At 40.7% G+C, this 16,927-nt stretch overlaps 2 protein-coding genes across 3 annotated transcripts; both read left to right on the forward strand.

Moving 5' to 3' along the window:
* Positions 1-265: 265 nt before the first annotated feature.
* On the forward strand, positions 266-6,360 carry LOC116322588 (leucine-rich repeat and immunoglobulin-like domain-containing nogo receptor-interacting protein 1). 2 transcript variants are annotated; one of them, XM_031742703.2, is made up of 3 exons: positions 266-714; positions 838-962; positions 4,141-6,360. In XM_031742703.2, the coding sequence occupies exon 3, from the start codon at positions 4,149-4,151 to the stop codon at positions 5,976-5,978; it is 1,830 nt and encodes a 609-aa protein (XP_031598563.1). In that variant the 5' UTR covers positions 266-714; positions 838-962; positions 4,141-4,148; the 3' UTR covers positions 5,979-6,360. The 2 variants fall into 2 exon arrangements, with proteins under 2 accessions (XP_031598563.1, XP_031598555.1); XM_031742695.2 differs by having other exon boundaries at positions 853-962.
* Positions 6,361-7,034: 674 nt separating this feature from the next.
* On the forward strand, positions 7,035-13,970 carry vps72a (vacuolar protein sorting 72 homolog a). The gene is made up of 6 exons (XM_031742715.2): positions 7,035-7,390; positions 9,622-9,774; positions 10,676-10,793; positions 11,002-11,178; positions 11,542-11,686; positions 12,017-13,970. The coding sequence occupies exons 1-6, from the start codon at positions 7,274-7,276 to the stop codon at positions 12,405-12,407; spliced, it is 1,101 nt and encodes a 366-aa protein (XP_031598575.1). The 5' UTR covers positions 7,035-7,273; the 3' UTR covers positions 12,408-13,970.
* The last annotated feature ends 2,957 nt before the right edge of the window (positions 13,971-16,927 follow it).

Genomic DNA, 16,927 nt, shown 5'->3' on the forward strand with positions numbered 1-16,927 from the left:
GTTAGAAATCCCACATTTCCTAATGTCCCTCCTTTTTCAGGAGTCTTAGTTTAAACATTAGTTTAAACTGGATAAACAGCCACAGTGTTACAGCCACAGAGGAACTTGTGGCTAATGTCTTAATCAAACTTTTAAGAAGCCTCCGATGGGGCAAAAGAGTTGAAAAGATATTCCTTTATTTCCAAGTGTGAGTGCTGAAATTTATCCCCATCTGGTGTTACACATAAATCTCTGCATTTGGCTGACCTGTGCCTGCCTCCCGTCATCCAGTGCACTGTGTTGGATGGAGTCCAGGAGCTAGTGCATATAATCCCCCAGCATGCACCAAGCGCCCGCGCGTCCGCAGCCAGGTTGTTGTTGCCATGAGGACAGCGGAGCAACAGGAGGACTGAGCTACAGCATCGCGCTTCCCTCAGAGTTTCAGTTTGAGGAACGGGAGCATGAGGCTTTTTTTTTGGTGATGTGTTTGATTGCTCCGGGAAGTTTCTTGGTATATTTGGATTGGATTTTTGATCAGCAGTGATGTAAGGAGGAACTGAGAGACTGGCACATCTACTTTGGATTTTTTTAGTTCTGTTTTCTTCTATTAGTATGAAAGTAGAACAATATAAAACAGAACAATAAAAAAAACAAACAAACAAAGAGCACAAGAAAAGTCATTTGCATGTAAAAATGGAGCTATCACAATGACGAACCCATCCGTCTGAAGAGAAGGTGAGTTGGCTGCTTGATTTTCCTTTGATTTCTTTACAAACTACTGCAACTCCCTTTTTTGCACCACCATCCTGAGGTTTTGAAACTGCCAAGGCACACCTGTAAACTATTCTCACTCTCAAGCATGTGCCCTCCCAGAGGAATTCAGGAGTACTCCTCCGTGATTCAATGCCACCGGGAGCTGCCGTCACCACCAGCAATCAGACTCCGCTCCCAAGATCCACACAGACACCTGTGCTGATGTAAAGGTACCTGAAAAGTAGATGCATGCACTCCACTGTGGCGTGTTTATTTGAATGTGTCATGTGGAAAATGACTGAGGAAATTCTAAGAAAGCAAAGGTGACAAGGGTAAAATCAGGATCAGAATCAGCAGGAATGTGAAAATCAATGCGGCAAATGAACCTTTTTAGCTCCAGCACGTACAAGTACTTTCTTATCTGCAGCCACTTTTGTGAGAGATGTCACAAACATAATGGACATCGTTCTTTCTTTCACGCCATCTCTCCTCTTACACGTGCCGCGCTCTGTGCAGCTCAGCACAACAACGTGTGAGCCGAGCTGCCAAAACAGAGGGTGGCTTCACACTTGAAGGTGTTGCTTTTTTATCTCTCTCTCTTTCTCATGCTCTTGGGAATCCAAACAGCACATTTCAGCAAGTCGCACATTTTCTGATGAGCTGTAACGTTCGTCGTTTTTACCGACGTGCAACCCAAGTTTAACCGGAATACATCTGTTTACATGTTCACATGTTCAACCACAGAGCCACTATTATGTGTTTACTGGCAACACATTAAGACACTACCTTGGCAGTACTTATGCACCAAGCCTGTGGACAGTGTTTCCTCTAGGCACCGAAATGCTTTTGCTTTTTCCGCCACCTACTGGCGGATGTGGCAAAGTAAAATAAAAATACATAAAATGAGCTTATGATGATTTGAGATTGAAAAAATGTTAGTAGCTGTAATAGGCGTCCTTCCAGTCATGCATGTCTCTGTTATGTGATCACAGTTCTGGGAATAATAAGATCATGACCTTTGTTTTCCAAAACTACTGGCACTATGTTTGCTACTGTCTTCAATTATGTAATGTCTGATTGACAACCTTTGCACAGCAGACTATTGTATTTTCTGTGTTTTGTGAAAGCTTGACGAGACTTTCCGTTACAAACATCTTAAAGAAAATTATAAATAATCAGAATTATTTGTGATCCTTAATTCAGTGGCTCTGAACTTTACTAAACCTTTGCCAAAAAAAATTAAAAAGACACTGACGTAAAGTACAGGCACCTTCTAATCAGCCTTCACCAGTCCTTCTTTACAATCTTTGTAAATAATAAACGTTAAATGGGTTCCATCATTTGTAGAAACTGAAGAATGTAAACAATAATAACAATAATAATAATTTAAAAATCTAAAATATTTATTGTAATAATGGCCAGGGAACATGCGTTACTCTTACATTACAATCTTGCCCACAGAGGGATGTAACTGAGGAACCACAGATAACTCTCGTATGTGATGCCTCATGTGGTGCCGGTTTACTCTTTCTCCCTCTATCCGCAGAAATCAAACAAAAACAGTGAGCGTGCAATCTGCTCTTGTTTTTCTGGGTCTAATTTATTCCGAGTAGAGCTTTGAAGCTGAAATAAAATTATCCACAGGACTGCAGCCTCTTAGAGGAGAGGTGCACTGTGCTTTTGCACGAGCAACCTGGAAGGGGCAATTCAGGTCAGCCTGATGCAACTTTTGTCTGGTAACACTCAACAGATAAAGGAGAAGCGGTGAAGCGATAATCTCAGACAGAGGAGATGGATTCTGTTGAATGAACTGCAATATCAATTCACCGAGAAGTTAAAATCTTAATTTAATATCTTTATTTTGTCGTTGGTTGTTTACATTAGAGGGGAATGTGTTTTTTTAAACTAATCCACAGTGTGGAGGTTCGTCGCTGAGCTTTGAGAACTGTAACAAAATAATGAGCTCAGATTTTCAACTCCCAGCCTCCTTCAGTGAATCGCTCAGGTGTCGAGGTTTCAGACGGATGATTTTGGAGAGTACTTCAGATGTGAATCTGGTCTAAATGTCACATCAGTGAGGATAAAGGAGAAAAATTATGAAACTGATGAATGAAAGGTATTATATGAGCTGAAATTATTAACACTTAAAGTCAGTCAAAAGCACATTTCTCAATATTTCCAGGACTACAAATAAAGGAAACTCTATCAGAACACCTGAGGTCCTATAAGGTTTTTTTTTTTTTTTAACTCTTATGTGAAATAAACGACAAAATATCACCTTACAAGGCTTCAGGGTTACGAGCTGTTTCCATATACACCTCCTGTTTGTCAAGAGCAAAAGGATCACGTTATTAACTAGTGGGTTTGGTTACGAGCGAACAAACTTTTTCCACGTGTAACAAATTGTTCTTTTTCTATATACATTAAAGGTCTTTGTGTAATGTTATTATGGCTTGGATTTAAAATTATAAATCTATTTTTTTCACATTCATCTTTATTGGCTTATCTAGTCAAAACGCATGATCATGCAGGAGTGATAATTTTTCCCATAGAAGACCACAAATCGTATTAATTGTGTTCTCTTCATATTTGGGGGTGTGTGGGGGGTGGTGGTGTCTAAAACGCTTAGACAAGCAAATTAATAAATAGAAAGAAAAGAAGACGTACGTATCGTGCCAAGTGCTTGGCAACCATATTGCCACATAACTGAGGATAAGTGGCTTCTTTCAGCATCGTGACTGAATCAAATAGTCACATTTGCTGTTTATCCTCATTAGAGCCATTTAGTTAATCTTCTAGAGAGGGAGCTGGAATGGAGATGAGCAACGAAAGAGCTGAATACCAAGTTTTATTTAAAAAAAAAAAAAACCCCACACACAACAAAAACACAAAAACTGTTGGAGCCCGCCCGACACTATACTTAATGTTGTGTAGGAACAACATTATTTCTTTTAGCCATGGAATTATGAGAGTGGGGAAGCTTTGTCTCCTTCCACTGAAGTGAGGCACTTTAATACTTTCCCTGTTGGTGTAAATTCTTCTGGCACATAGAGCTCAAAGGAGGAGTTTGAGAGTTTTAGGGAGTAAATCAAAGAACGAGGATCAAATGAACATCTGCCACATTCATCGCTTGTGTTAAACAGGTTTTTGTAAATTAAAGTGTATTCTATGTAGAGTTTAAACTGAATTAAAGTCAGACTGGCATAAGATAAAGTGGATTTAACCCAATCAAGAGATCTCTGCCACCATCCATGTGACAAGTTGACATCCAATTCTTCTTTTCTCTATTCCTAACTGGCAGTGGTGATACAAAAATAATAATTTAAGATTAAAAAAATGTATACAGAAAGACCCATGACTCCTTTCACCTGTGATTCACTTTATCTATCCCCTCACTCGTACACACAGGTCACCAGATGTTCGAGAGGAGCGCCGTCCACCAACGGCTTTGCTGGGGAGCTCTCTACCTGCTGGCAGCAGGGGTGGCACTGACATCTGAGACGCGTTGGCTGTGTCCGCCATCCTGCCACTGTAATGCTACGGCGCTGGAAGTGAACTGCTCTGGTGGCCAACTTACCAGAGTTCCTGATGGTCTCTCACAGGAAGCCAGGCTGCTAAACTTAACCCAAAACACACTCAAGACTTTGGTGCGTCAGCAGTTCCACACGCTGACACAGCTGTCGGACTTGGATTTAAGTGACAATCTTTTGGTAATAATTGAAGTGGAAGCCTTTCTTGGCTTGCAGAGTCTGAGAACTCTGCGCCTTTGTCGCAATCATCTGAAGATTATCCCAGTGGGAGCGTTTGCTGGCTTAACAAACCTCCAGTTACTGGACGTAAGCAGCAATCAGCTTCTTGTTTTCCTCGACTTTACTTTCAGTGAATTAAACGCCCTGCGGTTCATGAAAGCTGCAGATAATGACTTGGTTTATGTCTCTCATCAAGCTTTTACAGGACTAACCAGTCTGCAGGAGCTGCACCTTGATGGCTGCAACCTTACTGCTATGCCAGCAGAGGCGCTCACACAACTTAGCGTGCTGAGAAGCCTTAGTTTTCACCGACTGGGCCTCACTACGCTGCCAAACTACTCTTTCCGCCACCTAGTCCACCTAAAGGAACTTGTCATTTCTCATTGCCCCTGGCTGGAGAGTCTGTCAGGAAACAGTCTCTTTGGCTTAAACCTCACATCACTAACCATTAAACATGGCAACCTAAGTGCCTTTCCCTACATCCCTTTACATCACCTTGTATATCTCGTATACCTTGACCTTTCTTTTAACCCCATCACCTACATTCATGCAAACCTTCTCGGAGACTTGCTCCGGCTCCAAGAGTTACATCTTGTTGGGGGATCGCTGCTTAGGATTGAAATCGGAGCATTCAAGGGTTTGGCCCACTTCAGATTGCTGAATGCATCCAGAAACCATCTTACCACACTTGAGGTTGGAGCTTTTTATTCAGTGGACACCCTAAGAACTCTGGGGCTTGATAACAACCCACTGGCATGTGACTGCCGTTTGCTTTGGGTGGTGCAAAGGCGACTCTACATGGACTTTGGTGAAAGTCCGCCAACTTGCATTACCTCAGTCCAGCTGCAGGGCTGGAATTTTCTGGATTTCCCTGAGGCTGAGCTGCCGGATTTGCTCACCTGTCGGCCACCTCGAATTTTGAACCGCAAAGCTCAGGTGATGAAAGTAGATCAGGGACACACAGTGGTGTTTCACTGCAGTGCCGAAGGTGACCCTCTGCCATCTGTCAGATGGCTAAACCCACAGCTAAGATCTTTATCACCCATCGGCAGAGTACGAGCTCTGTCCAATGGCTCGCTGGAGGTTCGCTATGCTCAGCCTCAAGACAGTGGCAAGTATCTCTGCGTGGCATCAAACGCAGCGGGAAACGACAGCCTGCCCGTTAGCCTTCATGTCCAAACCTTTCCATCATCTTCTAAGAAACCATTTCGTCTTAAAGGTTGGTCTGCCTTTCCATCTGCTGCTCCAGGTGTAAACGGAAATCAGAAACTCCATTTTGATGTAAAGACGCTACTGATAGCAGCAACCATAGGGTTTCTCTCATTTTTCAGCTCTGTGAGTGTTTGTTTCATTTTCATGTTCTTCTGGAGTAAGGGCAAAGGTCAGATAAAACACACAGCCACGATCGCGTATGTGCCACGAAGCGCCATGTCGAGCAGTAATGGAGGGACAAGCAGCTATATGGAAACGGGGAGGTTTACCATGAAGCTGTTATGAGTCAATAAGCAAAGAATATATTCACCTGATATGAGTAGGTATCAGTGAATAAACTGCAAGATGCTTCAATTTATTTGTTTTTTGCTTGAATCTGATAATAATGAGCATGAAATCTTAATTAATAATATTTTAAATTGCATTTAAGAAATATGACCTGACAAACCATGATCATGTTTATCTTGAAACACAAAAAATAAGGAAATGAGGATAAAATAAATTAAAGAGTAAACTTAAAATAACAGTTACATTGGACTTCGGGTGGACTATTTGGACTGATGAGATATGGAGAATCTAACAATAGGGGTATTAACCTTATATTAAGGTTAATGTGCAGGTTATTGTGCAGCTTCTTTTCTGTAGCATGTTGTTTTTTCTTGATTAATTTCTGCACTGTTTATTATTTAATAAATGTGTGAAATGCAAGTTGGTTGTTTTTTTTAAATTCTGCTATCCAAGAACTTGGAAAAATTAAAGTGATTATGCTTTCACAAATTTGGTGTACTTACTTAAAAATTTACAGCACTACAGCATGCAGTGAGGAGCAGCACACACAGCACTTGGTTTAATGCGTCTATATTTGAACTGCAAGGTTTAAAAAATCTCCATAAGCAGTTTTGTACTTACATTGTGGGCAAGTAGACCGTAATACTTATCTTACCTTCACCGGTGAGTGGAGCTGGCTGCAATAACTGACAACTAAAACGGTAAGGGGTGGATATAATTTTTAGTTCAGGCTAACAATAAACAAATATAATAAATAAATGCGTAATAAATAAATGACTTTAACAGTAGATAGAGACTGCTGAGTAGTGCAGTCATTATCGTACTTACAAAAATTACAGAGTTGCCATGACAACGCATACGCACACATACCTCACAGTTTCCTGAAACAGTTATTCAATTTTTGAATAAAATATTTCCTAATAGAAGCTTCGCATTAACTGCGTAATTGATTATTTTTTTCCATGTCAAGCTAAACAACTAAAATAAACTGTTAGTCCGCCCGCTAGCCCGGAAGTAGATCAACAGTCCCGGATATGGTTGCTTGCTAAACGAGAGCTACCGGTCAGTTGTACATTTCATTTGTCAGTGTTTATCGCCTCTTATAAGAAAAATTATAAAGTATCCCTTGAATTTAAAAGGGTCTACAAATATGGGCACCTACATACAATTAAGCAAATATACTGAGTAACGACGAGGTCAAAGAGGTTCCCGCAAAACGATCTATATCTTTTAGCGTAACATAACGAGCTAAGTAGCTTAGCATTGATTAGCATAGTTTGGAAAGCACAATCATGAGCCTCGCAGTTGGCCGCGAACCCAGAAAGACTGCGGGAAACCGTATGTCCAAACTACTGGATGCTGAAGAAGAGGATGAGTTCTACAAGACCACTTACGGAGGGTTCAACGATGTGAGTAACCAAACTGATAAACACAGAGCGCGATAAAGAGTTAGCATTAGCCGGCTCCAGTGTTAATGACTAGAGCCTAAAAACAAAGTTTGTTCTGCGCGCAATACCTGAATTACCGCTGCTCGTTTTTAGGGAATTTGGTTCATGCCTATTTGCTGCCTGACAATGAAGCAAGCAGCCAACTCACTTTTATATTTATACATTTATATTATTTACAAATTAGTATAACGGAAGAATTTAGTTTCTGCCAGGCTACTGACCATGCACTAGTACAGGAGACATCTCTAACGATTTTGAGACTGACATGACTGGGAGTGGGTCTCACTGATATAAATCAGACTCTTACAGCATTACACGATCCAGACCTTTTAGACAAGCCAGCACGTCTTCACACGTTTATTTTAATATTAAATCCTAATGAGAGTATCATATATGGCAGGGCTGCTGCATTATACTTCAATACTTTTAAAGAGTTTGTCGGGAAACTCTTGACTAAAGGGTTATGTGCATGTAAACAGCAATTTTAAAAGCTATTCTAGTTTTATCAGGTTCTTGCTAGGGCAGATCAATTAAATGTATTTATTTATTTATTTTTATTAATTTGTTGGGGTTTATTGGATTTTGTATCATAAATTTAGCAGTCCATCACTGAAAGCACTTACTTCCTCTCTACTAGGCTGAGGCTGTGGTTCAAAAGTGAATTAACTCTCACTGGTAATTGGGGAGTCATGTTTGATTGTGATTTTTAACAGTAACCATTCCTGCCATCATTTCCGTAGTGATGTTGAAAAACAATCTCATCAGATTTTGGATTTTGACAAGAGAGAAAACTGAGCTGAGTGTGAAAGCGAAGCTGTCGATTTTACCAGTCGATCTGTGTTCCTACCCTCGCTATGACCACGAGCTGTGGGCAAGAACGAGATTGCAAATGCAAGCGTCAGAAATCAGTTTCCTCCAAATGGTGTCTGGGCTTTAGAGAAAGAATGAGGAGTTCAGTGATTTCAGTATAGCGTCTACTTTACATATCAGAAGGAGCCGGTTGTGGTGGGTCAAGAATTGGATTATGATGCCTCCTAGGGGAGGTGTTTCGAGTGTGTATTAGCAGGAGGTGGCCCTGGAGCAGACCCGGTAGAGGGAGGTCTGGGGCTTCTCTACTTACACTGCTGCGCCTATTACCTGGACCTGGATTAGCAGCACAAAATGGAAAGATAAATGGAGAAAGCTCGTCATTAGGCTGGGGTTCTCAGATCTGAGAGTACAGTTTTGGAACTATAAGAGAAATGAGGTGAATTAAAAGGACACATCTAAAAATGAGTGTGTCTTGCCACTGTTCATTCGAAATGGTGACCATGGCTTAGTTTAGAGTTGGCCTTACAATTATAGTTTGAACACCAGCTGTAAACAGAGCCTAGATGATGCCAGCTTTTCCCGCTTCACGCTTGAAGAGAGAAGAAAGTTGTGTGATATTGTTTGTCAGAACATTTGATGCTGTAGCAATCTCACACGTTATGGCTTGCTTTTGAAGATGCTAATTTGTTTCCTCAATTTACAGTGTGGCTAATTTTCTTCAAACAGCTGCTGGTTCAGGGGTCACCTTGTGTAGGGGGATTTGGCAGCGGCAGCTCTGGCAGTTCTGACAAGAGTGGCTTCATAAAAAAATCACAAACAGATCCTGAGATGCCTCAGTCATCTCTGCTGGGACTTTGATAAAGCACTGTGAACGTGCCTGTGTGTGCACACGCATCCTTTATCTGTGCAGTTTTCAGGGATATTTTTGTCTTGTGCTGCTTTCTAAATTTTTCCTGTCATTGGATGTTGGGTTTCAAAATGACCCACATTTGTTTTAATAAATTTGAAAATTCACATTGTTAGTGCGCATAATGCATTTGTGTTATTTTATTTATCTTTGCACCTGGTTTGGGGTTAAGGCTTGAGTTTGAGTTTTGCTTGAGTTTTGTGATGTAGCTTTGACAATGAGGGAAAACATCTTTAATAAAAATAAATAACCTGTTTATTACTAAATCTCTTAATGGGATGTGACTTTGCATACATTGCTACACACTTGCCAGATAGAAATGTGTGAGATTTTAATCAATAGGCCTGAAAACTACACTTAGAAAAAATGCAGGGGAAATTTGGTGTTTGCTGTTATGTCTCAGATTACTTGCAGATGGTTTGTTCTGTTGTTCTTTTCCTGATTTTATTTATTGCTCCTTTTTTTTGTCTTTCAGGAATCGGGAGATGATGAGTATCATGGAGAACATTCAGATACAGAGGACGAAGTTGACAGTGACTTCGACATCGATGAGGGTGACGAGCCGGACAGTGACCAGGAGGAGGACGCACCTCGGAGGAAAAGCCGGGTTGTCACCAAAGCTTACAAGGTACTGCAGGACCAATCAAACTTTGAGTTAAGCTGAATTCAATTGCCCTAATACCATGTGTCATCATGTATCACTTTGCAGTGGATTTGAAACACAAAGATGGAAACTATTTGGTTTTCAATTAAAAAAAGAAAAAGGAAAAGTACTATTTAGCACCTTTCTTTTAATCCCTGTGTTGTCCTTCAGCCCCACATGCATACAGTTGCACACATGTGCTCCTCATCCCTCAGGTGAACAAGCTTTTTAGCAGCTAATGGCCAAGTCAGACCACTAATGACGCCATCATATTTTACACAGAAATACTCTTTTAAATGGCTCTGTTTCTGTTTGTGCCTGTTACACCTATGCTGTTTCCTTTATCTGTGCCAGATATTCTAACATATAATTAATTATGTTTTATATTTTTATGGTAAAAGGAGTTAAGCCTCTTATCTCTGTCAGTTTAGCTGTTTTCCACATCATATTGGCATTAAGTATCTGCCTCAAGGCTTCTGCAGCAGTGAATCAGAGTACTCAGTGAGATTAGAAAGGTGGTATCTAAATACTAGTTAAAAAATAAACAATACATTATCCTTGGCTCACAGATGGGCCAAATCCTTTAAAAAATCTATGAAGAGCTGAAGGACAAAATCATTGTAGGAAAGATTTTTGATTTAAAAATATCATACTGAGACATATAAATGACCTCAGTTGGTCAGCTGAAGGTTAAAACTGCTCTGCAGCTCCACAGGAGCCACTGGTTGTCAAATGACATGTATGAACATATGTTAAAAACAAACTGATTTTAAAAAAATCCGTTAACATAACAGTTTTCATTGTTTTTAATATTAATATTTTCTAAATTTCCTGTCAGTGAAACAGATGTGCATTGAAAATGCTCTCTGTCTTTGTTTAATCCAAGGAGCCAATAAAGGTGCCAAAGCCCAAACCTAAAAGAACCGAGGAGCAGAAGAAGACGGAGAAAACTAAAGTGGAGCCGAAAAGGAGGATTCCACCAGAATTCCAAGATTTTGCAGAGAGTAAGATTTCTCTAAACCTCCTACTAATGCTTCCATAGTGTTTTCCTTTTATTTGAAAAGATGGATGCATAAACCTCCCAGTCGTGTGCATTCAGTGAATGCATCATAATATTGTGGGAAAGTTACAAACATGTTTAAAAAAGTTTTATTCAGCTGGGGTTTTTTTGTTTCTTTTTTTTTAACGCTGCATTTCTTAATTCTTGTTCAGCTCGGAAGTCTGTCCGACAGTCCACCAGTGAACATACACGAAAGACGAATCTGCGCTTACAAGAACGCCAGGACGCCCCGCGAAGGCGACGAGGCGCTCATCGTGACCGACCCCTCACCCAGGAAGAGCTGCTGGCTGAGGCGAAAATAACAGCCGAGATCAACATTCGATCACTTGGTGAGAACATGTTGGAGAGTTACTCTTTAAAGATCTGCACAAACTTTGGGTAATTCAGGACTCTTGGTTATCTTTCCTGTTATGCAAAGAGAGAACCAATGTCGAGATTAGTGTGTCTTAGCAGAAACATAGAAAACAGAAATGATACCAGACAGAAAGCATCCTGTTAAACACTTAAGGATGTGCGAGTGCTGAGTATCACGTCTCCAGTTATGTAAGCTGAACATTATAATTATCTATTAATTAGGCCATGGCCGTGATTGTAATGTAAAACAGTATGGTTCCACCAATAATTTACCTAAAGCTGTTTGTGCGGTATAACAAAATACATCGGTGTTGCTGATTTTTACTTTTTCTCTGCAGAAAACTACGAACGTCTGGAGGCAGACAAGAAGAAACAAGTCCACAAGAAGCGGCGTTTTGAAGGACCAACCATCCGTTACCATTCAGTCCTTATGCCCCTCGTCTCAAACTCAGTCCTTAAAGAAGAAAATGTTGATGTTGAGGGGTATGTATAAACTCAATGCTACCCAGTTTTCCTTTTGATTTTGTTTTGGAGTAATCTGCTGCTTAAACATTGACTGAACGGGGTCAGTTGGGTATTTTCTGTCATTATTTTTATGTAAAAAGGGCAAACACAACAGTTTGTAATAAATGGCTTCACCTAACCACTAATTATGAGTTAAAATAAAGTTTTTGTATTATAATTCATATTCTCTGAAAAATGGCCAAAAATCACAAATTCTGCCAGGTTATGTAGGCTTATGAACACAACTGTATCATATTTGTGTTTAAAAACTTATATTCTTGTTTTTGTCATATTCCCACTTTCCTAAAGGTTGGACCAGGATGTTCCCCAGACTGCACCACAGAATCCCACCACACCTTCCCAGCAGCCTGCCGGAGGCCTATGCTCCCGCACTTATATAACATTCAGTGACGACGAAGCGTTTGAGGTCGCCTTCCCGCCAAGCTCCCAGACGAGTCCTCAGGTGCCCGTCCAGGAGGTTTGTCCTGTTACCCACAAGGCCGCGCTGTACCGAGACCCAGTCACAGATATACCGTACGCTAACACACGAGCTTTCCGCATCATCCGGGAAGCATACCGCAAATACGTGGCCGCTCATGGATTTCCGAACACTTCAGGAGGGTCGACGGTACTTGACTCCTCAGCAGCGAAGGGCGCCCGGCAGAAAATGGTTATGAAACAGAGTGCGGCTGCTACATAGATTAGTTTCAAAAAGATGGTAAAGGAGTTGGTTTCTGTTTGAAATTCTCAGTGAAATGATCGAAAACACTGTTTTTATTTCTGTCCTTATAGCTCACGAGGAGTCTGGTGGAAAAAACTGACATTTTGGGTTTGAGCTGTCACTGAGCTACTAAAAAGGAAAAAAAACAAACAGTAGTAGAACCAAAACAGCTGCCGCATGGCCTTAAAATGTAAGAAGTCTTATTTGTGAAGTCTGTGTGAAAATCAGCTGAAAAAGGCGTGCTTCTGCACAGTGGCAGCTGTGATTGTTCTTTTTATTTTGTTTGTTTGTTTTAGATTCATGTTTTATACTTATTTTTCTTTTTGTGTCTGCAAATATTCTCATCAAAAAATAAATTTTGGGAACTTGTAATAACTGAGAGTTAAGAGAGTTCTGCTTTATAATGAAAAATGGGACGCCTGCACAGCAGGAACTACTGAAAAAAACTGGGGAAAAAAGCCCATCATCATCATAAAATCATCTTCGTTTTCACCAGGCTAAAATCCATTTAATCTGTCATGCCCTTCTTAATTTACAGTGTAGTATTTGTTTGTTTTGTTTTTTTTATTTTTGAGTGATAGAAGGCAAAGAACTAAATGTCATGTTTTGGTTTTTAATTTTCAGTCCAGCACCGTAACTAAAAAAACATCAGACTGTTTTGGAAAATCTGGGCCCCGGAGTTTAATTAATTGTCTGCGTCTGACAAATCACTGAGACACTTTTAATTGATCAAAGCTTTAAATCCTCCCTCCTGTTATACATTTTAATTTTTAACACAGAAGCAAGCATAAGATATTCTCTTTTATGGGTGAGAGCGAGGCAGTTTCTTCCACATTTATCTCCTGGTTCTTTCTTAATGTGTAGTCTGATAGTTTAAATTTTATTTTATTTCCTCTATCTGCCTCTGTGCAGACAGGGCTGTCTCATCGAGCATTCAGAGTATATTCGAGTTCATCGTGAGGCTGTTATAAAATGTTTTTTTTTTCTCCTCTCTGAATTGTTAATGGCAGAAAATTGCTTGAGCTTCAGTCTCAAACAATACTGCTTTGCTGATCCCTTTGGGACCTTAAATTAGATTTTCTATATTTATTCTCTGTGTGCAATCACAGAGAGACAGAGTAAGCCCTTAACACAGCTGAGTGCTTGACTAGTGTGAAACCTTTGACCCGTTGTACACTGAACCACTCCCCTGCACAATGTCCCATAGTCCCAGCACTCATAAAACCCCCCAAATACAATTAATTGAAGTTTCAAGGCCTCAGATAATCAAAGGTTTCACATTTATTTTATTAGAAACAGCAATTTTGTTTTTTAGCGGTATCACAGGAGATTTACATTCAGCCCTCACCTGGGAGCAGAATCGATGAGGATGACTGGTGAAGCCCTCTCTGATCTCGTTTGGAGTTTCAGGTACAAATCCTGCAGTGTTTCTGGTGTTCGTGTCAGTTCAGGCAGACGCTTTACCTTTGCAGGAAAGCTTGTTTGTTTCAAGCAGATTCTTACCTGTGTTTCCAATAAACGCCCTGATGATGTTGAGCACATCTCTCTGAACAGTCTGTGTTCTGGTGCATAAGTAACCAGGCTTCTTTGTTTTCAGCTCATCTCGACTCGGGCACGGCAAAGACGTTTGTCATCCATCCAGATCACCTAATGAGTCTTTTCCATTTTCACAACAATTGCTGCTCCTCTCTTATTTCCAGAGGGGTTGCCACAGCGGATATTACTGCATATTTGATTTGGCATAGATTTTACACCAGATGCCCTTCACAAAGCTCCACACCCATTTATCTGGGCTTGAAGCTGACACTAGGAATACACTAGCGTCCTACCCCTTAGACTGGGTTTGTCTGCTCCCAGTCTCGAGCTGTGGGTCATTTGTGAGATTAGTTTGAAAACCACTGACAACAAAACTCATTAATTTTTTTCTGTACTTGACACATTAGAGCACAGGCGTCGAACTCCGGGCCTCGAGGGCCAGTGTCCTGCAGGTTTTAGATGTGTCGTTGATCCAACACAGCTGATTTAAATGGCTAAATGACCTCCTCAACATGTCTTGAAGTTCTCCAGAAGCCTGGTAATGAACTAATCATTTGATTCAGGTGTGTTGACCCAGGGTGATATCTAAAACCTGCAGGACACCGGCCCTCGAGGCCTGGAGTTCGACACCCCTGCATTAGAGTAACCTATGAGCTACTGATGTGTAAATCTTTAATCGCCTGATGAAATTCATTATAAAAATGTTTCAAAGTTTTAATAATCTAAAAGCAGAACCTTGGTTATCTAGATAACGTGACAGAGCTAAATTCTACCACTATAAGTATTAAATGCTGTGTTCTACTATTACACACTCTAACAACACTTTATTTGGTACACCTTGCCAGTGCTGGTTTGACCCCCACCGCCATCCTGCCCCCCCTTTGCTTTAATTCTTTGTGGCACAGATTCAAAAAGATGCTGGAAACATTCCTCAGAGATTTTGGTCCATGTTGACATGACAACATCACACAGTTACTGCAGATTTGTTGGCTGCACATCTATGATGTTCTCTGTTGGACCGAGATCTGGTGACTTGTTAGAATTTGGTGAGCTGTGTGAATTCTAGCCTTAGTTTCCTGTTCTTACCTGAAAGAAATAGCAGCTAGTGTGGTCCTCTGCTGCCTCAGCGTGCATTCAGAGATGCTCTTCTGCATTCCTTGGATGTAACGAGTGGTTGTGAGTTACTGCTGCCTTCCCATCGATTCGAAACAGTGTGACCATTCTGCTTTGACCTCTGGCATCAACACGTGGATATTTTGTCCTTTTTGGACCATAGAAATCCTAGACATGTCTGTCTACATGTCTAAATGCACTGATTGGCTGATTATACTTGTAAACGAGCAGTTGAATAGATCTACCTAATGAAGTGGCTGGTGAGTAGTTTCACCTTTGTTTTGACAGTGCAGCCTCCAAAAGAAGCTGCTTACAGCAGCCCATTGAAACCCATTGAAGAAAAAATGAAATAATTTTTTAATAAAGTGAACAAGAAGAAAACGAGTACCTATAAAAGTACATTGTGCATACACATAAATATGTATTAGAGTTGAAACCAAGGATGTCACCTTTCGAAATATTTTTTCCCCCCATTGGATGTGTTAACTGATCGGGAACACTTGTGTAAATTGAGACCTTTTTAAAATTACTGTCACCTGATGCTTGCATTGATAGAAGGTGCATTTATTAAGGCAGTGATCTGCTGAAGTGAATAATTCATTGCTTAAATGTCATTTACATAGACATGAATGCTGATTTAAAGTTGCCATTAAGACCGAAATGTCACATTTACAAAGAGAGGAGCGAGGAGAGTCAAGTCACCGTAGAAACGAGTCAAAAAAGATAAAAGCTCCTCCATTGTTCAGATGCTCTCTGTTGAGATGCAAACAATGCCGCATGCAAAGTGAGGAAGCAGAAGCAGATCAGCCATCTGTAAGTTTTCCCAGCAGGCCATCCGACAGCCAGCCTTACTCGCCCTGTGTTTGTCATATGCTGAGCTGACAGACTTACTGTACCTTGTATTAATCATGAGAGTAAACCCCCCCCCCCCAAAAAAAGATCCCTCCAGACTGATGTGAGGAAACACAACAAATTGATTCATGTTTTTTAGCTGTACTGTGCTGCTTTGGGAGTTAACCAGCCAGTTTTGAGAAAACAAAATGAGTCCAGAAGAGGGATATTCAGCTAGGCAGAGCGAGGATTCGCTGTATGAAGTAATTTCCCTAGTTATTTTCTGCTTAAACCCAAATCATAACCAAGCACACCATGTGTGCGCACGCTTTGTGCATTGTCATGTTCGCATTGTTGCCACAGTGTTTCGCAGTAACACCCCAAGCCGAACTGCATTCAGCACTTTTTGAGGATGCAAACTTCAACGATGATGTTGCACGAAAAATGTCACTTCACATTAACGCCAACAGCAGGAACCAACACAGTCGGGGAGAAAGGAAAAAAAAAATTTTTTTATTGTGCTTTTTCCAATTCTATCAACCTCAATGCTTGCTCTTTGAAAGTGGCGTCTGCCCACACACTGCCACTTACATTGGTGAAGAAAGGAAAAAAAAACCAACCTAACACATTTATTCAAGAATAACAAGTTATCCCTTAAAGCGACCATGATGATGAATTCAGTGTCGGGCTAAGCCAGCGTCTCTGGTGGATAGGCCGTTGTAATGTATGCAGTTAAGATTTTTAGCCTTTAGTGGTGTTGTTTTATATTTTATTTTACAGTTTAACGCTTCTAAACGTTCCTTGTATCATCTGCAACAGTGCAAGAGCGAAAGCTTTGTCTCCCACATACTGCACAGGGCATATGGTACCAATTGAACAGTTTTCAGAATAGGAAGAGAGGGAACTGCATTATCACTCGTTCTAGTGTGGTAGTTGCCATGGAGACGAGTGTAGGTGGTGTACTGTGCTGTACTCTGTGCTGTACTGCTTCCCTTGTCCTCTCCCCTCTTCTGATGCCC

This window comes from Oreochromis aureus, linkage group 22 (genome assembly GCF_013358895.1).
Source record: "Oreochromis aureus strain Israel breed Guangdong linkage group 22, ZZ_aureus, whole genome shotgun sequence".
Lineage (NCBI taxonomy): Eukaryota > Metazoa > Chordata > Actinopteri > Cichliformes > Cichlidae > Oreochromis > Oreochromis aureus.

What these genes read in the sequence shown, in the direction of transcription:
- vps72a (XM_031742715.2), top strand. Translation starts at nt 7,274, where the DNA reads ATGAGCCTCGCAGTTGGCCGCGAACCCAGAAAGACTGCGGGAAACCGT. An exon ending in CTTACGGAGGGTTCAACGAT is followed by an intron (nt 7,391 to 9,621) that starts GTGAGTAACCAA and finishes TTTGTCTTTCAG; the next exon opens with GAATCGGGAGATGATGAGTA. An exon ending in GATCAACATTCGATCACTTG is followed by an intron (nt 11,179 to 11,541) that starts GTGAGAACATGT and finishes TTTTCTCTGCAG; the next exon opens with AAAACTACGAACGTCTGGAG.
- LOC116322588 (XM_031742703.2), top strand. Translation starts at nt 4,149, where the DNA reads ATGTTCGAGAGGAGCGCCGTCCACCAACGGCTTTGCTGGGGAGCTCTC.